The sequence below is a fragment of the Populus euphratica genome, unplaced genomic scaffold, assembly GCF_000495115.2.
Source record: "Populus euphratica unplaced genomic scaffold, PopEup_1.0 scaffold29.1, whole genome shotgun sequence".
Classification (NCBI taxonomy): Eukaryota; Viridiplantae; Streptophyta; class Magnoliopsida; order Malpighiales; family Salicaceae; genus Populus; species Populus euphratica.
In genome coordinates this window covers 1,031,602-1,057,442 of record NW_011499888.1, presented here as the reverse complement: position 1 = coordinate 1,057,442, position 25,841 = coordinate 1,031,602, and the positions used below count along the sequence as shown (strand labels likewise).

Here is a 25,841-nt window from a genome sequence, read left to right as displayed (position 1 = left end):
TTTGTCAGTCTCTAGCCATCTCTTTCTTTTGGAAGTCTTTTAAATTAAAGCAGGCACTGTTGAAAAAATGACCATCTAAAGGATTAAAAATCAAACTTTCCAGTCTTCCTGTTCTACTTCTAACTGTACAAAAATGTATCAATTGGTTTCAAATCATCCTAATTGTGGTGATGGTGCTCTTGCATTCTTCTAGTAGTTTTGCAGTAATTACAGAAGTTCTGTCAATCCCTTGCTACTTTATAACCTTACAGGTCTGCAGAATGGACTATCAGATCATTGTCCACTACTGCTCTTCTCTGATCAAATACATTGATATGGTTGAGAATTAACAAGAGAAGCCGACAGGGAAGAAAGGTATTCCTAGCTGAACGCTCCCAATCCTGAGCCCAAGACAAACCCACCCCACAACTCGATAAAAAAGAGGAGCCAAGCTGAACCATCCTGGTCCACAGTAATCTGAGTCTTAATCCACAGTGCAGATACGGTGTTTAACCCACATCCTATAGAGTATCTGTTAATGTTATCTGTTAATGTTAATGTTAATAATTGATACATTGGAAACACGAAAGAACAATTTGGGACTTAATGGAGATTTTCTTAAAAATTGGGGACTCTTATGAGGTTTGTTCAAGAAGAAAGTATATAAACACACAAAAACAAAATCCTAAGCAAAAACACTCTGTCCTGTTTCTTGCCAGAAGCAGCGGCCAGCAAACCAAAGCATTAAAAATGGCTTCTTGTTCTCTAATTACTCCCGCTTCTTCTTTAGCTTCATCTTCTCTACGCAAGTTATTTTCTTCAAGAAACTCCATGACTACTGTGGGTTTGCTCTCTTTTGCACCAAGAACTTCAAGCTTTATCCTTCGCTCAATCAAGCAAAGGGCTTATCATGAAAGTTCATTTAGAGGTGATTTTTTCGAACCCTGTTATGTTCAATTTCTGATTCTTTTTTGGGTCTTTGTTTTATCAATAAAGATAGGAACTTTATTGGGATTTACCTGTTTTCTTGTTTAACGTGATTCACCTGTTTTCTTGTTTAACGTATTTCTCATGGTTTCTCTAGATTTGTAAAGTGGGATTCTTCAACTGGAATTTGGCTCAAGTGTACAATTTGATGGGTTTTTTTCCTCCCAATATTTTGTTATTGAAATATGAATTGAGAGTTATTTCTGTCTTTGTTTCACTGGCCAGCTGTACTTAATTGGATTTTGATTGATGAATTGTATGGTTAAGTGTTATTATAAACTTGTTAATTGATGAAATATTTGTATGTCATGGAGGAGGGAACAATTTTATTAATATATTATGTTTAATGGTAGTTTGCAATTGAGAAAAGTAATGTTCGTTGAAGAATTTCTGTTTCTGCAGCTTCATAGAGAATTTGACTGCGTTGAAATGGGTCTGTTTTGTTTTGTTTGTTCTTTTTGATAGTGAGATCAGTGGCTGCACCAGTAGAAGATGTTGCTGGATTTGATGATATGGTTGCTGGGACACAGCGGAAGTATTACATGCTTGGTGGGAAGGGAGGTGTGGGAAAGACGAGCTGCGCTGCTTCACTTGCTGTGAAATTTGCAAACAGTGGACACCCCACTTTAGTGGTTTCAACTGATCCAGCACACTCCTTGAGTGATTCTTTTGCTCAGGTTGGAACAAGAAAGTACCTTTCTTATTTTGTTTACAAATATCTGCTTTGCATTTTAGTAGAGCTTAACATGAGTGTCGTGTTTTTATGCAGGATTTGACTGGAGGTACACTAGTACCTGTAGAAGGACCTGAATACCCACTGTTTGCTCTTGAGGTTTGTGGGATAAACCTTCCTTTGACTTTCTTTAATGGTGGCTCTCTTTTTTCATGTGCACTATGATGTAATCATCCTTCTAAAAAGGATAAAAAAGCTATCTATTGGTGATTTTATGGTGGTTTTGCTTCTCAATGTACTCAGTAAGCCAGATTTTTAGCATTGCAACAGATAAATCCTGACAAGTCTCGGGAAGAATTTCGTAGCGCGACTCAGAAAAGTGGTGGGACTGGGGTCAAAGACTTCATGGAAGGCATGGGCCTTGGAATGCTCGTTGAACAGGTAATTCCTTGTCCATATCTGTTTGCATTGCAACTTAAGATAATATATTACACTGACTGAACTTGCATTCTGATTTGTCATTCATGGTTTCAATGCTGTGATAGTCATGGCAAATCTCTCTGTTTTTTCCTTTTTTTCCCATTTCTGTTGGTCATCCAAGGTTAGGCAAGTAGCACTTGTGTTTTTAAGAACCATCACCTAGAATTTTGGATCTATATTTCCCTCCTTCATCAGAACAAAAATTGGAATTATCTCTTATATAATGGATTGTGATTGATGCCCTACTTCTTTTGACCTGTTTTTTCATCCTTTTGTGGAAAAAGTTAGGAGAATTGAAATTGGGAGAGCTGCTGGACACACCTCCTCCTGGTTTGGATGAAGCTATAGCAATTGCCAAAGTACAATTTATCTTTGTTTTTCATTGTTATATTTGTATTCTGAGTGGACTGTCTCTGTATTTTTTGATTTCCTTGTTGAACATAAATACTCTTGACAGGTGATGCAGTTTCTCGAATCACCAGAATATAGTATGTTTACTCGAATAGTTTTTGATACTGCACCCACGGTGAGCTTAAGCACCAGAATTTCTGTGAATTTTTGGAATGAATCAACGGAGGTTCATGATTGTTCTTTACAGGGCCACACATTGCGACTTTTGTCCTTGCCGGACTTCCTGGATGCATCCATTGGCAAGATACTGAAGGTAGAAACACCATCGTGAAACAATGAAAACATAAACGTGTTCTTGACACTTCTGAAAAACCTGGAAAATTTCATCTCGACTTACTTATCTAGAAAACGTGTTTTTATATAGTGTAAGTTGTAGGTACTTCCTTGAACATTATTTATAATGAATGAACTGCATGCCATTTAATTTTACATGACTTTGGTGTCTTTCAAAGAGTTCATCGCTATGTTGTATAATCAAAGGAATAACTAGGGTCTAGGGATGTGTTAGTGACTAATAACTTGTTTTAGCTCCTTTGAAACTGTTTTTCATTTGGTTATCGTGCATTTCTCTAAAACTGTTTTCATTGTACTGCAGCTTAGACAAAAAATAACTTCAGCAACCTCAGCTATCAAATCCGTTTTTGGCCAAGAACAAACTAGCCAACAGGATGCTGTAAGTCCGAATTCTTTGTGAAATGGCTTTATGCTCCACCTTTAAATTCACAAGCCCTCTTTTTTAATTTTTTTTCTCTCACTTTGCAGGCTTACAAATTGGAGCGATTGAGGGAGAGGATGATAAAAGTGCGTGAGCTTTTTCGTGACAAAGATGCCACAGAGTTTGTCATAGTAACGATTCCAACGGTAATATGTCATATTGTTGAATGAAGGGCTTATTTGCTCGCTAATGCAATCCTCTTTTAAGTCTAAGCTTGAGGGGAGAACTTTTTTTCTTCCCTTAAAATAAAAATAAAATAAGATAAAATGGAGCTCTTCACACTTTTCTGTGCTCTGGGTTCTCTAGAACACTGATTCACTTAACAGTTGGGGAAACATTTCCAATGCACAATATACCGTTGAATGGTCAGAGTAAAATGGTGTCATTTTCTAGAGTAGCTCATTTGCAGACAAGGAGCGGAAAAGGATAGCTAGAAGTACAGCTTATTAAGAGTGTTTTGCTTCAAAAGGAATGATTACCATTTCGTTTGTTTTTCCAAGGTAATGGCAATCAGTGAATCATCTAGGTTGCGTGCATCCTTGAAGAAGGAGAATGTTCCTGTTAAGAGGCTTGTTGTCAATCAAATTCTCCCTCCATCTACCACTGACTGCAAGTTTTGTGCAATGAAAAGAAAGGTATTATTACAGTTACTGTTTGCACCTTTGAAGCTTTGAACATCAGTACAACCATCCCCTCATTCCTTTGCACTTGCAGCATAGGAAAATTAATATTTCTCATCAAGATGAATAACATTTTGAGCTGAGGTTTAACCAAAAAAATCATTAATCATTTAAAAAAAAAATTTCAGGATCAATTGCGTGCTCTTGACATGATACAGAATGATCCAGAACTCTCGAGCTTGGCATTGATACAGGGACCTTTAGTTGATGTAGAGATCAGAGGTGTTCCAGCCCTTAAATTTCTGGGGGATATTATATGGAAATGAGCTTCTGTAGAATGATCCAAGAAGTCGCTTGGAGATGTCTATTTCATTCCAAATGAGAACTACGTGAACTGGAGGTTTAGGTTCTTTCTTAGTAACATCAATGCATTTTTCATTGCCAGAGGCAATTACTTGATACAGAAGAAGCTGAAGTCTCCTGTATTTCCGAATCCACTGTGAAGCTACCTAGAGCAGGACGGGTGGTGGAGGCCCTTGCTCTCAACACTGTGAAGGGCTAAAAGTTCAGTGAGATGACACCTTTTTGTTTTCCTTTCTGTTTCGCAACTGAAGAGCTAAATTTCTCAGTTTAACATCTAGCCTCGTCATCCAACTTAAATTTGACATGGCAATAACAATGCTATTCATGGAGTTCCCAATGAGCACAAGGTGCCAATCAATCGCAACACATGGCATGGAAACAAATCGAATATTTTAAGTTATTAGCGCTCCTTTTTTGTTCCTACTCACAAACTGCAATGATGGAATGTGCATAACCAGCAGCCCCAAAAGTCTGATCACTAGGTTTTTTTATTGATCCTAAGCAGGCTCCAGCGAGCAATAAGATCAGATAATCTGCTGCTTGGATTTTAGCTTCCTTTAGTCTCTGTTTAGAAATCCTGTTGATATGAAAATCAAGAGTAAGAATAACATTACAGACCACAGAAATAGTTAATCGCTTTCATAAGGTTGAGTCATATTTTCCCTTTCCAGGGGCTACTGCACTTTAATTATTCACTCGGTATTTGCTTGAATAGAAGGAAAGCTGTAGCTAGCATTTTGGCAGTATAGTTAGTAACCAATTATGGTTTGCAACACATTCTGGAAACATTCTTCTCGGGTGTTTCTAGATCAGAGCCTAGTAGCCTGCCATTTCTCTTAGAAATAATTCAAAGGGATGAGCAACAACATTAGGCATATTTCGAAAGAGAATCATGCCCGTGACTTCCTTATCAAGGTTGTACACAAGAACTCTCATCTTTCATATATTATAAATAACGCAGAAGCACAGAAACATCTCTGCCCAAAAAAGAAATAAGAATTGAAAATTTCTGAGAGTAATATTTCCTCAGAAACGCCTGAAAATGTCACAAATTACTTGGAGTCTACCTGCCAAGGAAGTATCGATATTGCTGGAATATTCCTGGAGTTCGCTGATATGATAAATCATTAGACTTCAAAAAATTGTGCCGTATCTTGTCCCGATGGAATCCAATCCCGTTTAAAGCAACGCCATGCCAATGACAATAATTCATGCTTGATGATGAAATATTATTGACCATTGCATGTGGCATCTGATCACATCAAGAATCTACCCCTGCAAAGTAGACCAAGACTTGTTGAAATGACATGAATGAACTTACAGCACAAGAGAAGTGATATCTTTCATCTTAATAAACTACACGTGGCTCAAGAAACCAGGATTTAGAGGATTCAGAGATAGCGCAGCACACGGCATCATCAGCTAATTTCAACAAAGGATGCCTAACTAAACAAACGACAACTTTGACACGGCAAGTTTCACCAAACCCAGTATCTCTATGATATTCTTTCAAATAAGAGCCTTCCTGGTAACTTTAAGAGATTTCTTTTATTTTGATAGCCAGGATGATTGGGGAGAATGATGCTGCCATTGCTCGTGCTCTCCAAGAAGAACTTTCAAGGATTGCTGCTGCAGAAGGATCTGGGGTAAGTAACACTGAACAAGAATTAATTATTACGCAGCACTGGCCTGGTATGATTGTGGGGAATAACGCTGTCATTCCTGTAAGTGTGACTTCTGCCAGACTATACCACACTGCAATGAAGATTAAGATAATATTCCTTCCAAACTTGAGTGATTGATATCCTTTCAAAAATGAAGAATTGAGTATCCTAAATTTCTCATCTGTTTTTGGCAGCATGTTCCTAAAACTAATGGAGAAATACCATCGGAGGACGAACAGACGTCAGATCATCAAAGACTGCTACAAAGGTGCTGTATATATATTCCTCTCTTGTGTTTTTAATTTTATGCAAATTTGTCTCCTGGACAATCTCATAAGGTGTGAATCCCCAAGAATTTGTCTTTATATTGTAATGTACTGCTTCAAACTACAACAGGAGATGGAGAACTGGCTGGAGGTGGATTATTAGGTGCCTTATGGTGTACCTCCCATCGGAAATTGTTGTGGATAACTTTATTTTCTAGATAGATACGTTCATTTTATTATCAATTATTAACATTTTGGGGGTCAAGGTTTCAGCATCTAAGGCATAGCGTGTGGGTTTTAGTATCTTTCATGTTATCATGCTCTCCTACAGTATGGGTTTTGAGATCCAGGTTTTTGGCGTGTTTCATGCCTCTTTCCTTAATGAATGTTGTGGTTTTGCCTCTAAATTATCTTGACCTGAACAATATTTTTAATAGCAATGTCTTGTCTGTTTTATTAGGTTAAAGTTATATAATCTTGTTGAGAAAGAAGTTCAAGGAGATGGTAACTGTCAGGTTGGTGCCCTCTTTATTTTAAATATAAATGGTAGTGCAAAAAAGCTTGCTTCTAGCATTCTATTACCTCGTGTTATTTTCTCAAGTTATGTCTCACTTGTTCATGTTTTTTTGCAGTTTCGTTCTCTGTCATATCAAATCTATGATGCTCCTGAGCACCACAAATCCGTGAGAGAACAAGTTATTGGACAGGTTGGTTTGTGTTTTAATAAGTGCGCTTCTATGCACTTGTATTAGAGTCTTCTTGATCCATTCGTATACATTTAAGCATGCACTGTAATCATATTTCCCACCATGTTGATTTCATCAGCTCAAGTCTCAGCCGCAAATGTACACCATGTTGATTTCATATAAGCGTAAACTGTAATCTTATATCTAACCATGTTGATTTCATCAGCTCAAGTCTCAGCCGCAAATGTACAGCAGCTATGTTCCTATGGCTTATGACGACTATCTGGAGAAAATGAGCAGGTTTGTAACTTATCTCTGTTTCTTTCTTTCTTTCTTCTTGTTTTTTTTTTTTAAAAAAAAAATCCCATGGCTTTCTTTAAATAGATTCGTGCTCATATGTATGTATTTTTTATGTGGCTAAAATTAGGAGTGGTGAATGGGGTGATCACGTAACATTGCAGGCCGCTGCAGATTTGGTATGGGCAAATACCTTACTTTGTAGATTCCCTCTTCTTTTGTCTGCTTTTCTTTCTGTTGATCTTCATGTTATTTATTAACCTTTTCTGGAATGTATCAATGAGTTGTGAATTTGATGATAATCGTTAATGGATATTGAATATATGGATTCAACTAGTTATTTATGCAACTGAATTCTCCTAAACCTGAATCTCCAACTAGCTGAATTGAGCTACATGAATCTTTCTCCTTCACTCTGCTTTTTGTGAGCCCAAATTCTTCATGAGACGACTAGGGATTATTATATCAATCCCCATAACTTTAATTAAGTGAATTGCCTTCATGCTTATGAGCGATTCTTTCTAGGATAAAAATTGTGTAATTGCTGTTCTTCTCTAACAGTATCTTTTTCTCAATGCATTATATACAACTTGAAATATGCAAGTAATGTAGCTACTAACATGAAATTTCATGCAAGCATGCAAGCAAGGTTGCTAAATTACTTTATTACTTTTTAATTATTATTTTTATGATTTCATGTATGCTACATGTTTGCTGTCGGTCATTTTATTTTAGAGGCTTAAAGCTTCTTTAACTGATGTCTATGCATGTTGCCATGCAATTGCAGTATGGTGTCAACATATTTATGATAACTTCATTCAAGGATACATGTTGCATCGAGATCCTTCCACAAGTTCTAAAGTCCAACAAAAAAGGCAAGATTAGGAAGTTTTACATTTTAAACTTATTTGTTGGTTGATACAAATCTAAAAGCGAAGAATGCTCCACCATCTTTCTAATATGTAGAGATTTTACATGTAAGATTTGTTTTGGTTGTAGACTAAAATTTGTTGATTATGGAATTAGGAAATGTAAAATGGTGGAAATTTTATTACATTGAACACTCGAATGATCAGAACAAGAAAAAATTTTATTCAGCTTTAACCAAGTAGTTTCCGAAAAAAAAAGGAAGAAAAAAGGAGGAAAGATTCATGAAAATGTTGGATGAGATCTGAATTCCAATTCCCTTGCAAACTTTTGTTTTGTGCAGTTATTTACTTGAGCTTTTGGGCGGAGGTGCACTACAATCCTGTTCGTCTCATGAGGTAAACATTTGGATCTTGTTTGTCAAAGCAATGAAAGTTGATCTGTGATACTTCTTTGTAGGGTCTTTTTCTGGCTTCCATCTGATGTTGTCATGGTCTTCTATAAAAGCAATATTTGAAAAACATGAGACACCTGATCACAAACATAGTTCCACCTATTGTATATATGTCCAATATAGACTGTTACTTATTGGCGATGAGCTTTTCAATTATCGTTTGAAATTAATTCATCTACAGAAACTTGGTAAATGATACATGAAAAAAATTTCCCACGATAAAAAAGAGATCAAGTGAATGTTGAAATGTGAAAGAAACGATGTATGGTATACCGGCAATGTGCGCTGAGCCAGAGGTTCTCTTCCAACTGTCAAGTTCCCATGCACGGCATCACCTTGTGGAACAAAACTGATAATTTTCTTATATGAGTGGATGGACTCGTTTTTCCCATTGATAAGAATCAAACCAATCATCCTGCATCCAATTGCTTTCCCTGCAAGAGCAGAAAGAAACGTGATCTTCCCAGCTACTGATGGACCCTTTACAGCTGTAATACGGCCAGGCTTGATTCTTCCTGTTACACACCTTAATAGATGTTTGTTTTTGGCTTTTAAAGTAAGGGTTAGGCCTTTAAATGAAATCTCAATCAGAGGCCTTTTCTTGATTTCGGTATTAGTAGCCATCAAAACTACTCCTGAGAATGTAAGATCCTTGCTTTGTTGCTGCATGGCTTTCTCTGTCATTCTGAACATTTTATGAAGGATATCATAATATGTTCAGTAAGCATAAAAAAGTCCCGGATCATTAATTAAGTTAACAGATGGAACCGAAAGAGGAAGTGTGAAAGTATATTTTAAGATAACGCGAAATAACTCACTGTTAACAGCATCCCATAGGCATGGGTGTTTTGACTCGTGGAGTTTGCATCACATGAAGTCAACTTGAAGCAGGCTGCAAGGTGGTTAGCAAAGCTCAAAACCAGCTATACCGGAGAGGTGAAGAGCCGATATTGAAGACAGAACAGTGCATGATATCAGGAATACAAATCTTGAATATATAAATTCAGTTAACATGGACTCTACAGCAAACAACTTCACAAGAAAAGAATGATTAAAGGCAGAAAATAATAAAGAAAATTCCTACGTGTCTCAGATGTAGATCCCGTCCTGCAATAATGTCTGAAAAACCGATGAAATCATGCATCCCATTAGTAAAATTAACAGGAAGGTGACCAAGAGTTTAAATTGTCATAAAACGTATATATCAATTGAAATATAACAATTAGATAGTTAACACATTAAAATAAGATTTTGCAACAAGAAACAATAGGTTGTTAAGCAAGTAATTTTGGTCAAAAGGAATACCCACTACTGCAAGAATTTTTCTGGACTGTTGACGGACAGTATGATCCTGCTGTACAGAATATGACACTACTTTTCTGGTCTGTGGCCGGAAAGTATGATCCTGCTGAACAGAATATGTCACTACTACTGCCAACATCAGCCCATATACTTGCTCCTCCACAAGTATGGTTTGGCTGTCCTGGAGGCAGTTGATAAATGTACCTGCCAGATCATACATACATAGGGTGCATGTAGCCTATAGGCAAAATTCATATCCAAAGAGTAGAGTGACAATGATGAAGTAGAATGCAGGCTTACGCGCGGTTCGCCTACTCCAGTTGTCCTCTTGAGCCTAACGGGCAAGCTTCAAAGCACGATAAAATATCAGTGAAAACCGGAGAGTGCACATTCCAGATCATTAATGAAGTAACACTTGATTCTTGAGAGATGTGAAGCTACAACTACAAGTAATTAAACTAACCCAGCACTTTATGAAGGAGAGAACTGGGTACTATAGCATCGGAGTAAAATAAAGTGAAAAAACATCATACTTCAAGCTTTTGTTTCGAGGGGAAGACATGGTAAGTTTGAAATATAAACAGTATATAATTGACAAATCATGGAATTTCCTAATAGTGTCTTTGAGGGTTCTCGTCTGAAAGTTACTTACAAGAAAAGAATTTAAATGATTCTCTAATACTTAGGTATCATGCTCGTAAGGCCATGAGGACAGAAGAAACCTTCACAAGAACTTGAAAATTTAAATGGTTCGCTATTACTTACGTATCAAATAATGATCTCTCTTTTCTTTTGTTGTTTTACTTTTACTTGAAAATTATGAAATCGTTAAAGAAGAGGAAAAATTCTCTTTACTCCTTTATGCAAAAACATTTGGCAGAAGTATAAAAGAAAGAAAAAAACACATTAAGCTCGTGATTTTTCTTTTAGAAAATCAGAAACTGCTTGGGACCTGCGCATGGGTGCAAAATTTGACGCATAGCTCAACTGTAAAGTGTTTCTGTAGTTTAAACAATGTTAGGCCCAGAAAAGAACGAGGGCTCTATTAATTCACTTGACTTGAGTACATGACCCAATATGGGCTAAACTTAGCCCATAGTGTTGTTGTCGAGCCCAATTATAGCCAATATATGATATTCTAGGCACAGCTTATAAGACTCAACAACTCAATTGGTTACAGGAATTAATTGGGATCAACCGAGACTTTGAATCTTTTTAAAACCCAAGTGATATTTTTCGAAGTTTCTTTTTTTTTTTTAACAAAAATGAGTTTGGAGGAAGGATTGACTCGCTGAGTGGAGCCAGATCTCATAACATTCGCTTTACGCACGTAGAATGAATTTGGACATGATAGTGACTGATTATCAGTTTTGTCTGGTTAGAGAATTAAGCTTCATTGACTCTGGAATGCAGATCGCACCTCGTGGCGTGATCTTTTTATCACCGGTTCTTACGGGGAGCTTTATCTTTCAAGCGAGCTCAAGTTCAAATTCAAATTCAAAGGGAATTTATCATTTTGTGAGCGTGGGGCATGCTTGATGGTGAAATATTGTTGACCATTTCAGACAAATAGCATTTGATCACATCAAGAATTTACCACTGCAAAGTAGACCAAGACTTGTTGAAATGACATTAATGAAGAGAAGTGAGATCTTTCATCTTTTAATTAATTTCAAATCCCATCTTTACTATAACTGATCTTAAAAGGGAAAAAAGAATCTTTTCTTGCAATCATACCCTCTACTTGCTCAGCATATATAGTAACATGTAGTGCCTTACATGTTGCTGAAAACATGTAAAACATTATTCATGTCTTAAACGTTAAGAAAGAAGAGGACTAGCCTTAGATATTGCATGACGTGAGCCTAATTCATGCTCGAAATCTAAAGCCTATGTTGCATGTCATCTTACGAGGTTTAAAACCACTCTAGTGTCTATAAAATAGCTGTCACTCTTCACACAGCATTGTCCAGCTAATAACACACTAACACACGACACGACGCAACTATTACAGTCTTGGCTACCAACAATATTCTCTCATCGAATAAAAAGTAAGTGATCGGCATTCTCATGTATAATTAATGTACGATTCTAATGTATAATTTTGAGGATATAACTTAACTTATTATATTTTAAGTTTGTTTTTTAAAAATTTCTAATTCAAACTTCACAAATTTTAAAATTATTACAAATTTATTTATTGTTAATTTTGAGATACGTGCAAATTGATCTAAATATCTCTATTAATAAAAAGAAATACAATTATGCAGATTTTAATATACAATTTCTTAGTTAATTAATGAACTAGTTAGAAAAAAAAAGTAATGGAGGACAAAAATACCTTCATTATTGATATAAAAAAAACCAAGTTGAAAAAAAAAATAAAAGCACAGGGACTTTAATGGTTTCCAACTTCCAACTAACATTTGAAAAAACCAACGAACGTGTATTAGATATATCATTAGGAAATTAGATACAAACAAAAATTGTACAGATGACTAGAGGGCGTTTGATTTTGGATATTGATGTATTATAAAAATATATTGACTTTAAAAAGAAAATATTAAATTTTTTTAATGTGTTAATATTAAAAAATATATTTTTAAATAAAAAAAATCTATGTAATTGTCACATGCAAGAAGAATCTCATTTTTTCCGAGAAACAATCCCACGACACACTTATCAGTATCTTTCACACGGTTTTTCCTTTTCACACAGCACATATAACCCTCTTCACATTTTCACCTCCGTTTTTTTTTTTTCTTTCTTTAATAAATATAGATTTTTTTAATTTTTAATTATTTTATATATTACTATTAAAAAATAAAATATATTATTTTAATATATTTTAAAACAAAAAATACTTTAAAAGACAACCTTTCCTACCTATTAAAATCAACGACAGTCCAGCCATTTTAAAACAAAAAATACTTTAAAAGACAGTATTAAAATCAACGACAGTCCAGCTGCCTTGTATTGACTTTTGACCATGAAGTGCTCGTAGTTGAGTCTGTAATCAAGCACTGCTCTCCCTTTTGGATTCTGAGTCTTTTGTTTACGTGCATACCTGTGAAGGAGAGCAGGAGCTGTGTTCTTTTCGTTTATTTTTTTAATTATAGAGAGAGAGGTGAGTGGCTTTTTTTCCTCCTTTTGTTGTTTATCTTGCAAAATGGGTATTAAATTTTGGTGCTTTAGCAGACTTTCTTTAACATCTTTGCTTGCGTTTGTTTCTTGATGGGCTTGCTTATCTAGTTGCACTGTTTAAGAATAAAAAAATGTTTCTTTAAAGAAGAATTAGGAGCTTATTGTCATGCGAGAGAATGGCTAAATGAAATGAAGGCTGCCTTACATGGATGAATTGGGTTCTGGAGCTTCTGTTCTTGGTTGGTGACTATTTCACCCTCAGTGGTGGTATCATCTTCAAGCTTTGCGTTGATTCATGGTTGTTTGAATAAAGATAGGATGCTTCTGGTTATGGATGAGATTTCAAAGACAATGCTCCCGGGAATCGGGAGCATATGATCTTGGTTGGTGAATTCTGATGGCTTAGGCTCTTTATGAAAGGAAAAGGGCAACAACTTGGTCTAGGCTCTTTATGTTATGGGATGGTGATTAAGAAGAGAGAAAGTTATTGCCTTTAGAAAATAACGATAGGGTTCATGTTTTAAGTTTATTACCTTTGATTTAAGTGCTTTGTGAGGAAAATTGGCCTCTTTTTGGCTTCTTTGATTTGATTAGCATGCAAGTTTTGGATAATTTATTTAGTTTTGCAATTGAATAAATTGCCTTACTTCATAGGTTAAGGTTTTGCTTGTATGAATACCATTGGTAATTCTATGGGTACTTGGATGTGTTTCAGGTTTGTAAACATGTTTGGTTTCTGTACTTTTGTTTTCTCGTATCCTTAATTATGATGTCGTTGTTGTAATGCTAACACAATTGTGGGTATGCAACTAGGCAGTTGCTCCTATAGGAACTATGAAGTGTTTTCACTTCTCTAATAAAGAGAAAAATGAAGAACCAAAGACTTGTAACCAAATCGGTTCTGCCCGATCCACTTCGTCTACATCAACGTCGATGTCAACTGATCGTGACCTGAGGAAATCTGGATCTGGGTTCAATTCTCAGAATGTATCAGATTTTAGCACAGAATCGTCCACAAAGAACTCATTTGCTGCTCTGTCTCAAAGACAGAGCAACCTTAGAGTCTTCACATTCTTAGAACTGAAGACAGCGACAAAGAATTTCAGCCGCTCTGTCATGATTGGAGAGGGTGGATTTGGTGGTGTGTACAGGGGAGTAATCCGAAGCATGGAAGACTCAAGTAAGAAGATCGATATCGCTGTCAAACAACTGGGCAGAAGAGGGCTCCAGGCAAGCTTTCCTTTTTTTTCTCCATGCCTGGTTACTACATATCATTCTTAAATCAACATTTACTGTTTGGGGAGCGCGTCCATAAATTGTTAACGAAGACAAAATTTCATTGTCTTTAGATTATTGCCTTAGAAAAATCTTAACACTTGAAATCTGATGAATTTTGAGAATTGAACTCGGAAGATTGTAATTAAGAAGAGAGAAAGTTATTGCCTTCAGATTCTTAGTTATGAGATGTTGCTAAGGGTGATTTCATCTTTGTTCACAGGGGCACAAGGAATGGGTGACTGAAGTAAATTTTCTAGGGATTGCTGAACATCCAAATATTGTCAAATTAGTGGGCTACTGTGCCGAGGACGATGAACGGGGAGTCCAGCGCCTTCTGGTGTATGAATTTATGCCCAATAAAAGTGTGCAGGATCACTTGTCAAGTAAATTTCAGAATGTTCTTCCCTGGGCGACACGAGTAAAAATTGCCCAGGATGCTGCCCGAGGCTTAGCATACCTCCATGAAGGAATGGATTTTCAGGTATTTTCAGGTATTTTCAGGTATTTTCAGGAAGGAATGGATTTTCAGGTATTTTTAACTTGACTTTCTAAGATGTTGTTATAAGCTTGCTATTACTGAGTTTTTGTGAACCTCCAACCCTCCTTCAGTGATTGGGGTTGGGTTTGGATCTTCATATTTACCATATTTTTCCCTCCCCCTCTGCTCTTCGTTTCGAGTTTGTTCGGTGTTCTTCAATTTGGTTGTGCTACTGTGTCTAGTTGCTTCACTTCACTTTACTGCATGTACCATTTTTCCTTCATTGTTTGTACAGATTATTTTCAGAGATGTCAAGTCTTCAAACATACTACTGGATGACCAATGGAATGCAAAGCTGTCGGACTTTGGGCTGGCCAGATTGGGACCTTCAGATGGTTTGAGCCATGTTTCGACTGCAGTATGTTTATGATTACTAAAAATGATCCTTCAATCATGTCAAACAAACTGTTTTTATGCTGAATTGACAAGGCTTATCAACCAGTAGCATTAGATGCCGAACTACAACTTTTTGCTTTCAGTTTCACATTACGCGAACTTTCTTATGCTGATTTGATAACGCTATTTATTCAGCCATCTAGAGTCTTTGAGACTGTATTACTGCATCATCAGAACTCTGTAGTAAGATCAGTTTGTAGACATAAAGAAACTGAGGAACCAATTTATCTCATTTGCAAACAGGTAGTTGGAACAATCGGATATGCAGCTCCTGAATATATTCGAACTGGGCGTCTCACTTCTAAAAGCGATGTGTGGAGCTTTGGGGTTTTTCTATACGAACTTATAACAGGCAGGCGTCCTTTGGATAGGAACCGCCCAAAGAATGAACAAAAACTCTTGGAATGGGTCAGGCCACACCTCACTGGTGCAAGAAAGTTCAGGTTGATCTTGGACCCAAGGCTTGATGGGAAATATAACATCAAGACTGCCCAGAAGCTTGCTGCCGTAGCAAATTGTTGCTTGGTAAGACAAGCAAAAACACGCCCCAAAATGAGTGAAATCCTGGAGATGATCAACAAGATTGTTGACACAACAGACAATGGAAGCCCCTTGCTCCCTATGAAGATTTTGGCCCCTAAAGATGCTCCCGAAAGATCTAAAAGCAAACGTATAAAGATGAGGTTTGTGGATCCAATAATTGGAGAGAGTGGATGTTGGTCTGCTTGGAGAACTAGGCAATGAATCTTGCTTTGATGAAGCAGCTCATGTATGTAGGCCGCCTTTTTGTTAAGTGTAAGTAAACTACTTTGTTCTACCTGCTTTCCTCGAGATACAATTGTAAAGGTTGGATAAAATAAATGAGTTAATTTGTGCACAGATTTTCGTTTTAGAATAGATTGCATTCGCTCATGTGTGTTGCGTATATATAATTCACTGATCCATGGCCTCTATGGAAACATATACGCCGTATACCATACAAGGACACACGGACAGAAACAATGATAATCAATGTCATCTTGAATGCAAATTTATACAGTAAAAGTTAATATATCCGGATTAACACGTGGACATTGATAGGCCATGGTATCTCCACGTGGACATGCTTCAACACCCAGCAATCCACCTAGAGAAGCCAGCCGTCCAACACGGCAACACGGGCCAGCCTGGTGCCTCGTGAGGGAGTCCAAATGCTCTTTCTCCGAACAGGATACCCTCTGTTAAATTATTCGCTTTTTGACTCCCCTATCAAGAAGACAAATAATGCACGCACGATTCTTTAACAGGTGGTAGTGGTAGAATTGGTTCAGAAGTTGTTATCTATAAAATACGAGCCATTATCTGTAGAGATGGATTTCTGAAGTGGTCTCATGGTCCGCTAGACTCGTCTCATAAAGGATGATGATATTAAACTAAAGCCACAGGCGATCTAGGTTCAAAATTAGAAATTATTTTACTGTCAAGTTTATAAAAAGCACTACCACTAGCACTTTTAAGAAGCTGCCTCAGATGTGTCTGAAAAAAGCTTCTGAATCAGAGTATAGAGCGGGGCAGTAAAACAAATGCCAAAGCCATGAGACATTAAGATCAATCCAAAAACGAACTGCCCTCGGCTAAAATAAACACACAGAGGAGCGCTAGAATTTTCACTTTCTTTGATCCCTAAAAAACGAACGGTTATTCAAATTCAGTGGACTTTGAATCGTCAGTCTCAGGATGTAAGCCACTTGGACTGCAGTGATAACTTGCTTGATGCAGGCTTCTTCTCTGAGTTGGATAATGCTAGCACCTTAAAATCTGCAAATGGGTAAAAATCAGAACCATTACAACCCTATTGATACAAACATAGAAGGTTTATATTCTTAAAAGCAGACAAGCACACAAAATCTTGTACTAGATAATTAGCAAGTGAACAAGGAAAGTATACCAGCATGCAATGGGACGCTCATTGTGGAGTACTTGGACAAAAGGACGTGCTTGCCGAGTTTGCTGGACAGCTATGCAAGACCAGCATGTTGTTACCAGCAGAAGGTGTCACAAGGCTGCCCCGCCAGTTTCTACTCCGATGAGGCTTTGCAGAGAGTTTCAAAGGTCCTTTTCCCTTTGTAATTCTGAGTTTAACTAAGACAACAAAATTCATTGTATTCTATTTATGCTGCCAAATTCCAGAAGGATACGCGATTAGAGCCCCAAAATGCTGCGTCCATGCAAATATGCAATTCATATTCTAAAGAGGGAGTCTCGAGGATGGAATTTACTGAGCAGATCCAAAGTCAAAGCATCAAGGTTCAAATAGGGTTGAGAAGGCCGGAGCTTTTCCCATCTACAAGAAAGGACACTAGTTTTTATCGCCTCCTTCAGGAAAAAGGTCAGTCCGTCCACGTTATAGAGTTTTACGTTCAAAGACATGGCTGTAATGCATTCGATCCCTTGGAAGAAAAAATTCTCACAGATGCACGCATTTGATAAGTTAAACGTCCCGAGTCCTTTTCCAAACCATGGTGATTTAACCATCGCAATTAATTTATTTTTATAGATAATCAAATAATTATTTTTTCACCAGGGGATGTGCTGGTATGAGATTAATTGGGATGATTTTTGGGCTGATAAAATTTCGAAGAAAGATAATATTTGACATTCAAAAGAGGGTTAAGTGTTAGCCATGGAAAGGAGAGGGTAAATGAAGGGGTGAAGATTCTTAATTTTTGTGCCTTTTCCTTTTCCTTTTCTTTTTTTAATTAAAAATGAATCTACTCTCGTTTATTCTTCCATTTCAATTGTAAAATATAATTATGAAAACAGTTTGATTGAATGACCCACGGATTTAAAATCTAACATATTTTGAATTTGTTTATAAATTATTTGAGTATCTAAATCCATCAAATTAAATGTGATTTAATCAATAACTTTTTTTGAAATAATATTATTTTATTTTAAAATAATTATCTAAATCAATATAAGTTTATTAAAGAACCAATAAGACAATAATAAATGTAGATCAATGCATAAACCTTGTTATTAACTTGTTAAATTTATAATTAATATCTTGAGTTATATTCTGAATCAGAATTTATATTTATGTTTTAAATTTTTTTTTTAATACCATCTAATTTAAAATTAATTCAAGAAATACTAGTGTAGGTTAATGATTTTTATAATTCTTGACAAATATTCTTAAAACTTTCTTCTTTTAATATTTTTAACACCTTAAAAACTTCACTCTCAGATTTTTTTTCTTTTTTTCCTTGGATTTGTCAACCTCAAATCACTGCATGATCTTAAATAATTGTAGAAAGTTGAAACTAATTGCACAGCGGACCCAAATCAATTCTGGTCCAAGTCAAGATATCAAACTAATCGGAAAAATTAATAATAAAAAAAACTTTTAAAATTCTTAACAAGCAGAAACCGAAAAGTTAACGAATGAAAAAAGATAATCCAGAAAAAATACACGTGGCTCAAGAAACCGAGAATCGGAGGATTCAGAGACAGCCACCGCAAGGCATCATAAACTTTATACAAACTTCAACAAAGGATGCCTAAACAGACGGCTGCTTTTACCAAACCCCATATCTCTCTATGATATTCTTTCTGTTAAGAGCCTTCCTAGTCACTTGTTCGGTTTTCGAGTTAATCCCTTTATCTATCTAGTTCGAAAGGGAAAGTAAAAAAGAAAAAGATAGATTCTCTGTTGCCTATCTTGGAGTTAAAAACCTGAACAAGGTACGTACTTATGTTGTTGTATTCAGATTTTTTTTTATGTGATCTGAATAAGGTTTGGAGTTTATGCGGTGTTTGGTTGAATTGGTGATGGGTTTTGCTTTTCTCGGGGGTTTTTGATTGAATTGAATGTTGTTAAGGGTTTCAAGGGAATGAATTTTTTCTTTTTTTAAAGTGAAGTTATGTCCTTTTTGCTGTTTTGTTGATGCATTTGGATTTTTTTAATTGAATTTGGTGATAGATGTTTGTTTAATGATGTTTTCTTTTAAGGGTTAAACTAAGACGTAGCTTCTTGATGTTGGAAATCTGAAGACTTTATGCTGTGTTTGGTTGAATTGGTGATGGGTTTTGTTTTTCTCTGGGGTTTTTGATTGAATTGAATTTTGTTATGGGTTTCAAGGAAATGAATTTTTTTTCTTTTTTAAAAGTGAAGTTATGTCCTTTTTGCTGCTTTGTTGATGCATTTGATTTTCTTTCTTAATTGAATTTGGTGATAGATGTTTGTTTAATGATGTTTTCTTTTAAGGGTTAAACTAAGACGGAGCTTCTTGATGTTGGAAATATGAAGTTTTGATTGAAGGATGGGAATTGGGTTAGTAGCATAATTGCATTAGTGGTTTTTTATGTTGAAATTAGGGGGGTTTGATTTTGATCGCTGCAAGTGGGTTTTGTGGCCTTATTGCAGGATATAGAAAGTTTTGACTTTTAATTAGTGAAAGTTTGAAGTTATTTGTTTTGTTTCTGTATAGTGAATTTGATTAGATTTTGCATATTATGGCTAATTTTGCAGGTGCCCGTTAGAAAGATTTGTGCAAGTACATATCACAAGGCAGTTGTGCTTTCTTTAAAAGATTTCATTTATTTTGATAGCCAAGATGATGGTAAATGAGCAGGATCCAGATGTTGTTCGATGGGGTCTCAATGATCTAATTGATGTTTGTACACTTTCAAATTCTGGTTCATGTAATTCTGTTACTTGTTATGGCATGGATACATTTAACGTTGAGTATGTTAGAGAATATTATAATGACCCGTTATATGCAAGTAATGTGGAGAATGATGCTGTTATTGCTCGTGCTCTCCAAGAAGAACTTTCAAGGATTGCTTATGTGGAAGCATCTGAGTTAAATAACACTGAACGAGAATCAATTATTACACAGCACTGGCCTGGTCCTCATGAAACATACCATGGTTCTGGTACTAGGAAATTCCGCACCTGCTATGCAATTCCATAGTTATTTGTGGTCCTCTATTCTTCATGATATATTTTATTTTATCTGCCATGTGTAGAGCATGGCAATGATCAGACAGTCACTGTTGATCACAGTGAAAGCATGATGGATGCTGATGATTGCAGCAAAAATATGGCAGATTATTATAGCAAGAAGGATGAAATATTGATTCCTACTTCATCTTCTAGCAATGGAGAAAATTCCCTCGAGATGGAAGAGCTGGCACTTATTTTAAATATAGAAAATGAATCTGCTCTTGATGGTGAAGTGGGCAAGAGGATAACTGAGATGGTTCCTGTTTCTGTAAGTATGACTTCTGCCATTCTATACCACACTGCAATGAAGATTAAGATAATATTCCTTCCAAACTTGAGTGATTGATATCCTTTCAAAAATGAAGAATTGAGTATCCTAAATTTCTCATCTGTTTTTGGCAGCATGTCCCTAAAACTAATGGAGAAATACCATCGGAGGATGAACAGATGTCAGATCATCAAAGACTGCTAGAAAGGTGTGGCATATATATTCCTCTCCTGTGTTTTTAATTTTATGCAAATTTGTCACCTGCCATCTCATAAGGTGTGAATCCCCAAGTATTTGTCTTTATATTATAATGTACCGCTTCAAACTACAACAGGAGATAGAGAACTGGCTGGAAGTGGATTATTGGGCCTTATGGTATACCTTGCATCGGAAAATGTTATGGATAACTTTGTTTTCTAGATAGATACATTCATATTATTATCAATTATGAACATTTTGGGGGTAAAGGTTTCAGTATCTAAGGCATAGTGTGTGGGTGTTAGTATCTTTCAAGTTATCATGTTCTCCTACAGTATGGGTTTTGAGATCAAGGTTTTTGGTGTGTTTCATGTGTCTCCTACCTTGATGAATGTTGTGGTTTTGCCTCTAAATTATTTTGACTTGAACAATAGTGTTAATATCAATGTCCTTTCTGTTTTATTAGGTTAAAGGTATATTATCTTGTTGAGAATAAAGTTCAAGCAGATGGTAACTGTCAGGTTGGTACCCACTTTATTTTAAAGATAAATGGTAGTGCAAAAAGCTTGCTTCTAGAACTCTGTTACCTAGTGTTATTTGCTCAAGTTATGTCTCACTTTTTTTTTTTTTGCAGTTTTGTTCTCTGTCAGATCAACTCTATCGCTCTCCTGAGCACCACAATTTGGTGAGAGAACGAGTTATTGATCAGGTTGGTTGGTGTTTTAATAAGTGTGCTTCTATGTACTTGGTCTTCTTGATCTTATACATGTAAGCATGACTGTAATCATATTTCACGCCATGTTGATTTCATCAGCTCAAGTCTCAGCCGCAAATGTACAGCAGCTATGTTCCTATGGCTTATGACGACTATCTGAAGAAAATGAGCAAGTTTGTTACTTATCTCTGTTTCTTTCTTTTTTTCTTTATTGTTCTTTTTTTTTTTAAAGAAAAAATTTTCATAGCTTTCTTTAAATAGATTCATGCTCATGCTCATATGTATGTACTTTTTATGTGGTTAAAATCAGGAGTGGTGAATGGGGTGACCACGTTACATTGCAGGCTGCTGCAGATTCGGTATGGAAAAATAGATAACTTTGTAGATTCCCTCTTCTTTTGTCTGCTTTTCTTTCTGTTGATCTTCAAGTTATTTATTAACCTTTTTCTGCAATGTATCAATGGGTTGTGAATTTGATGATAATCACTAATGGATATTGAAAACATGGATTCAACTAGTTATTTATGCAACTGAATTCACCTAAGCCTGAATCTTCAACTAGTCGAATTGAGTTTCATAAATCTTTTTCCTTCACTCTGCTTTTTGTGAGCCCAAATTCTTCATGAGACGACTAGGGATTATTATATCGATTCTCATAACTTTAATTAAATGAATTGCTTTTATGCTTATGTGCGATTCTTTCTAGGATATAAATTGTGTAATTTCTGTTCTTCTCTGACAGAATCTTTTTCTCAATGCATTATATAGAACTTGAAATATGCAAGTAATGTAGCTACTAACATGAAATTTCATGGAAGCTTGCTACGTTACTTTATTACTTTTTAATTATTATTTTTTATGATTTCATGTTTGCTGTCGGTCATTTTATTTTAGAGGCTTAAAGCTTCTTTAACTACTGTCTATGCATGTTGCCATGCAATTGCAGTATGGTATCAAGATATTTGTGATAACTTCATTCAAGGATACATGTTACATCGAGATCCTTCCAAGAGTTCAAAAGTCCAATCGAGGTAAGATTAGAAAATTTTACATTTTGAACTTGTGTGTTGATTAATACAAATCTAAAGCTAAGAATGCTCCACCATCTTTCTAATATATGGAAATTTTACATGTAAGATTTTTTGGTTGTAGAATAAAATTTGTTGATTATGGAATTAGGAAATGTAAAATGGGGAAAAGTTTATTCCATTGAACACTCAAATGATCAGAACAAGAAAATTCTTATTCAGCTTCAACCAATTAGTTTCCAAAAAAAAGAAGAAAAAAGAAAAGAAAGATCCATGAAAACGTTGGATGAGATCTGAAATCCAATTCCCTTGCTACTTGTGTTATGTGCAGTTATTTTCTTGAGCTTTTGGGCGGAGGTGCACTACAATTCTATTTATCCAGAAGGAGGTAAACAGTTGGATCTTGTTTGTCAAAGCAATGAATATTGTTCTATGATACTTCTTAGTAGGGTCCATCTTTTTCTGGCTTCCATCTGATGCTGACTTGGTCTTCTATAAAAGCAATTTTGAAAAACATGAGCATCTCTTGGCTGGAAAAGAAAAAAGAAAAAAAAAGCTGCCCAATGAAAACACCATGGGTGAATTACTGTTGGGGGTAAACACATGTCATTTTGCAAATTTTGCAAGTGTCTTACTATATCATCTGACACGTTGTCTTGAGTGTTTGATTTGTTTAACTTGCATGCTAGATTTCTTTTCCTAATTTCTAACAGTTTTAGCTGCTTTACCATTGCTGCTCTCTCTAATATAGAGGCACCGCAATATGAGCCTAAGAAAAAGAAGAAGTGGTGGAACCTTGGATGATTTGAAGCTAGGACCTTCTGTGGCACACCTCATAAGAAGAGTTTTCATTACATGGAGAGGCTATTCTATTCAATTGCCTCACAATTTGGCGTATCAGAGTAAAGGGGAAATGCGGATGCCATTGCTGCGCCATTTTTTCTACCTTTGTGCATATTATACATTTTAGATTTGAAACCCACCCCCCACCCCCCAAAAAAAAGAAAAAAGAAAAAAAGGGTTCCATCTTCCGTCATTTTTTCATTCCTTTTCCCGCTGTTCTGACTGTACATAGTAGGCAGGGCAATACAAGGGTTTTCCTGTACCCTTCATGGCAGAACCGGAGACACTATTTCTGAATAAATCTTAGCTGCTGTATATCTTGCATGCTGTTTACTTTGTCTTTTTAAGATTTGTGCTCTTCAACTTTTGCTTCTATTCTCACTTTTTTTGTATTTATTTTTTATTTTTTTGAGAATGCTCAATCCGAACAAGTAGGGTAAATCCAATGGAAAAAAAGAAGGGTGGTCACAATGTTCGTGAAGGGAAAGAACAGGAGAAAAGGGAGTTGAATTTCTCCTGTTCTTCTTGCGTAGAAATGTGAAAACTAAATTCGTAACTGTTGTTATTGGTGAACAATATTAATTGTCATTGAAAGAAAGTATTAGCATGAGATTAAAAAAAAATAATCGGATAACAGTCCAATGGAAAGAAAAATAAATTAAAAGTTGTTCAATATATATAAAAAAAAAATAAAGAGTGATTGAAACTCTTAAATAAATTGATATGTTCTTATAGTTAAGTTGATCTGTAAATATTTTTACTATTAAAGCAACAAAAAATTATAATGTTTGCGTGAAGAAACTTTATTTCCTTACCCAATGTGTTGTCTAAACTCTAGATTCCAACATAAAAAGATAATTATATGAATTTAATACATGAGAAATCAGATAATATTTCCCTTCCACACCCAGAATACATGAAAAAGAACACTTGACATTTCCTTCTTGGAGGGGCAATTTTGTTTAATTTTGAATAGATTTCGGACGAAATTGAAAGCCATGTAATTGGAAAAGAACAAAACTTTGTTTTTCCGTTTTTTTATTTTCCAAAAAGACAACCCAAGCTGCAGCACCTTGGTGTATCTTAAGTTTTCCTATGAACGACCCGTCATCCCCACCAACTATGTAACTGGAAGCTCCGTAATAGAAGTCACAGGACAACCCAAATCTTCTCCCCCCTCCATCCGTAATAGAAGTCACAGGACAACCCAAACATTATAATCACCCACCAAAACCCCTAAAACCCTAAATCTAATGTTCTTCAAAAAACCCACCTCTAAAACCCCAAAAATCTTACTCCACTCTTCTCAAAATCCAATCTTTTCCCTTATAAACCATAAAGCTAAGAACCCACTATATACATGCACACAAACCAAGAACTATGTAGATGTGTACATGAAATGGAAAAAAGATCAATACCTTGACACAATAGAGCACATACACAAGTCCATTCAACTTAAACCCGTCATTTCTTTGAAAAATGTGATAGCCCAAAACCCCAATGGTTGTATCCCAATCTCTGACGTGTCAAAGAAAGGCTTGCACTTTGATGTGAAAATCAAGGTTGCAAGGTTTTTGAGGCAGTACCCATCGATCTTTGAGGAGTTCACTGGTCCTCAGTATAATTTGCCTTGGTTTAGATTGACCCAAGAAGCTGTTGAGATTGATAGAGAAGAGAGAAGGCTGTATGAAGATTGTAAAGAGGATCTGAGAGAGAGGTTAAAGAAGTTTATTTTGATGAGCAAACAAAAGGTGTTGCCTTTGAAGGTTATTCAAGGGATGTTATGGTATTTGGGTTTGCCCGAGGATTTCTTGGAGTGTTTGGATATGAATCTTGATGGATCTTTTAGGGTGGTGGAGATGGAAGAAGGGTTAAAGGGATTAGCCGTTGAGAGCAATGAAAGGGTTTTGTCTGTTCTGCAAAGAAATGCAATGAAAAAAGGAGTGTATTCCAATGAACCTATGGAGGCAATTGAGTTTCCACTTTTCCCATCTAAGGGTGTGAGGCTAAGGAGGAAGATTGAGGTTTGGTTAAGAGAGTTTCAAAAGGTTCCATATGTGTCCCCATATGAGGATTATTCACATTTGGATCCTAATAGTGATATTGCTGAGAAAAGGGTTGTAGGGTTTCTTCATGAGTTGCTCTGTTTGTTCGTTGAGCATTCTGCAGAAAGGAGGAGACTTCTGTGTCTTAAGAAGTATTTTGGGTTACCACAGAAGGTTCATAAAGCATTTGAAAGGCATCCCTACATGTTTTATCTGTCTTTGAGGAATAAAACTTGCACTGCTATTCTTAAGGAGGCTTATTGTGATAAAATGGCCATTGAGAGGCATCCCATGTTAAGGATCAGGAATAAGTACATTAACTTGATGAAGGAATCACAGGTGATTCTAAAGAGCAGAAGAGTGAACAATCCTTATGTCGAACGTCCAAAACTGGATTTAGATTTGGATTGTGCTGATGAACAAGAGTGTGTTGAAATAGGTAGATTGTAACGATGAAGTGAATTAGAGCTGAAAGCTGTACTCTTGTCGAATGATTCTGATTTCACTTCCTTCAGGTACTTGGTCCATTTAACCTCTTTAATTACTGGATTATTATACCTGCCGTCTTAATTGAATTTCAGCCACTGATATGTGCAAACTCTCGATCGTTGTGTAAATTTCGTAATGTAATTTTGAG

At 36.0% G+C, this 25,841-nt stretch overlaps 5 protein-coding genes and 3 long non-coding RNA genes across 14 annotated transcripts; 5 read left to right on the top strand and 3 right to left on the bottom strand.

Moving 5' to 3' along the window:
- The first annotated feature begins 564 nt into the window (after positions 1–564).
- Positions 565–4,611, top strand: LOC105130745 (ATPase ASNA1 homolog). Of its 2 annotated transcripts, none has more exons than XM_011033405.1 (11): positions 565–907; positions 1,432–1,643; positions 1,736–1,798; positions 1,970–2,080; positions 2,404–2,478; positions 2,577–2,645; positions 2,718–2,783; positions 3,126–3,203; positions 3,293–3,391; positions 3,746–3,880; positions 4,311–4,611. In XM_011033405.1, the coding sequence occupies exons 1-11, from the start codon at positions 586–588 to the stop codon at positions 4,425–4,427; spliced, it is 1,347 nt and encodes a 448-aa protein (XP_011031707.1). In that variant the 5' UTR covers positions 565–585; the 3' UTR covers positions 4,428–4,611. The 2 variants fall into 2 exon arrangements, with proteins under 2 accessions (XP_011031707.1, XP_011031706.1); XM_011033404.1 differs by having other exon boundaries at positions 571–907; positions 4,054–4,611.
- Positions 4,612–5,595: 984 nt separating this feature from the next.
- On the top strand, positions 5,596–8,632 carry LOC105130746 (OTU domain-containing protein DDB_G0284757-like). 2 transcript variants are annotated; one of them, XM_011033407.1, is made up of 8 exons: positions 5,596–5,874; positions 6,087–6,160; positions 6,619–6,673; positions 6,791–6,865; positions 7,071–7,144; positions 7,272–7,320; positions 7,929–8,016; positions 8,352–8,604. In XM_011033407.1, the coding sequence occupies exons 1-8, from the start codon at positions 5,794–5,796 to the stop codon at positions 8,408–8,410; spliced, it is 555 nt and encodes a 184-aa protein (XP_011031709.1). In that variant the 5' UTR covers positions 5,596–5,793; the 3' UTR covers positions 8,411–8,604. The 2 variants fall into 2 exon arrangements, with proteins under 2 accessions (XP_011031709.1, XP_011031710.1); XM_011033408.1 differs by having other exon boundaries at positions 5,597–5,874; positions 7,929–8,011; positions 8,347–8,632.
- On the bottom strand, positions 7,379–22,246 carry LOC105130750 (uncharacterized). Its single transcript, XR_843301.1, has 2 exons — positions 22,157–22,246; positions 7,379–7,850 (listed from the first exon to the last, which is right to left on the bottom strand). It is a non-coding gene; the product is annotated as an uncharacterized LOC105130750 (long non-coding RNA).
- Positions 9,034–9,792, bottom strand: LOC105130747 (uncharacterized). The gene is made up of 3 exons (XR_843299.1): positions 9,768–9,792; positions 9,547–9,581; positions 9,034–9,354 (listed from the first exon to the last, which is right to left on the bottom strand). It is a non-coding gene; the product is annotated as an uncharacterized LOC105130747 (long non-coding RNA).
- LOC105130748 (Protein kinase superfamily protein) lies at positions 12,781–16,012 on the top strand. Of its 3 annotated transcripts, none has more exons than XM_011033409.1 (5): positions 12,783–12,891; positions 13,722–14,138; positions 14,407–14,667; positions 14,960–15,082; positions 15,364–16,012. In XM_011033409.1, exons 2-5 carry the CDS (start codon positions 13,743–13,745, stop codon positions 15,862–15,864), a joined length of 1,281 nt encoding a protein of 426 aa, XP_011031711.1. In that variant the 5' UTR covers positions 12,783–12,891; positions 13,722–13,742; the 3' UTR covers positions 15,865–16,012. The 3 variants fall into 3 exon arrangements, with proteins under 3 accessions (XP_011031713.1, XP_011031711.1, XP_011031712.1); XM_011033410.1 differs by having other exon boundaries at positions 12,785–12,891; positions 13,726–14,138; XM_011033411.1 differs by lacking the exon at positions 14,960–15,082 and having other exon boundaries at positions 12,781–12,891.
- On the bottom strand, positions 16,523–17,499 carry LOC105130749 (uncharacterized). The gene is made up of 2 exons (XR_843300.1): positions 17,080–17,499; positions 16,523–16,917 (listed from the first exon to the last, which is right to left on the bottom strand). It is a non-coding gene; the product is annotated as an uncharacterized LOC105130749 (long non-coding RNA).
- On the top strand, positions 18,548–23,527 carry LOC105130751 (uncharacterized). 3 transcript variants are annotated; one of them, XM_011033414.1, is made up of 11 exons: positions 18,549–18,843; positions 19,631–20,037; positions 20,131–20,375; positions 20,510–20,583; positions 21,040–21,094; positions 21,208–21,282; positions 21,388–21,461; positions 21,599–21,647; positions 22,235–22,319; positions 22,648–22,704; positions 23,068–23,527. In XM_011033414.1, the coding sequence occupies exons 2-11, from the start codon at positions 19,716–19,718 to the stop codon at positions 23,118–23,120; spliced, it is 1,089 nt and encodes a 362-aa protein (XP_011031716.1). In that variant the 5' UTR covers positions 18,549–18,843; positions 19,631–19,715; the 3' UTR covers positions 23,121–23,527. The 3 variants fall into 3 exon arrangements, with proteins under 3 accessions (XP_011031714.1, XP_011031716.1, XP_011031715.1); XM_011033412.1 differs by having other exon boundaries at positions 18,548–18,843; positions 22,648–23,527; XM_011033413.1 differs by lacking the exon at positions 18,549–18,843 and adding an exon at positions 18,898–19,432 and having other exon boundaries at positions 22,648–23,527.
- A 375-nt stretch (positions 23,528–23,902) lies between these two features.
- Positions 23,903–25,834, top strand: WTF9 (Ubiquitin carboxyl-terminal hydrolase family protein). The gene is made up of 2 exons (XM_011033400.1): positions 23,903–24,341; positions 24,376–25,834. The coding sequence occupies exon 2, from the start codon at positions 24,413–24,415 to the stop codon at positions 25,652–25,654; it is 1,242 nt and encodes a 413-aa protein (XP_011031702.1). The 5' UTR covers positions 23,903–24,341; positions 24,376–24,412; the 3' UTR covers positions 25,655–25,834.
- The last annotated feature ends 7 nt before the right edge of the window (positions 25,835–25,841 follow it).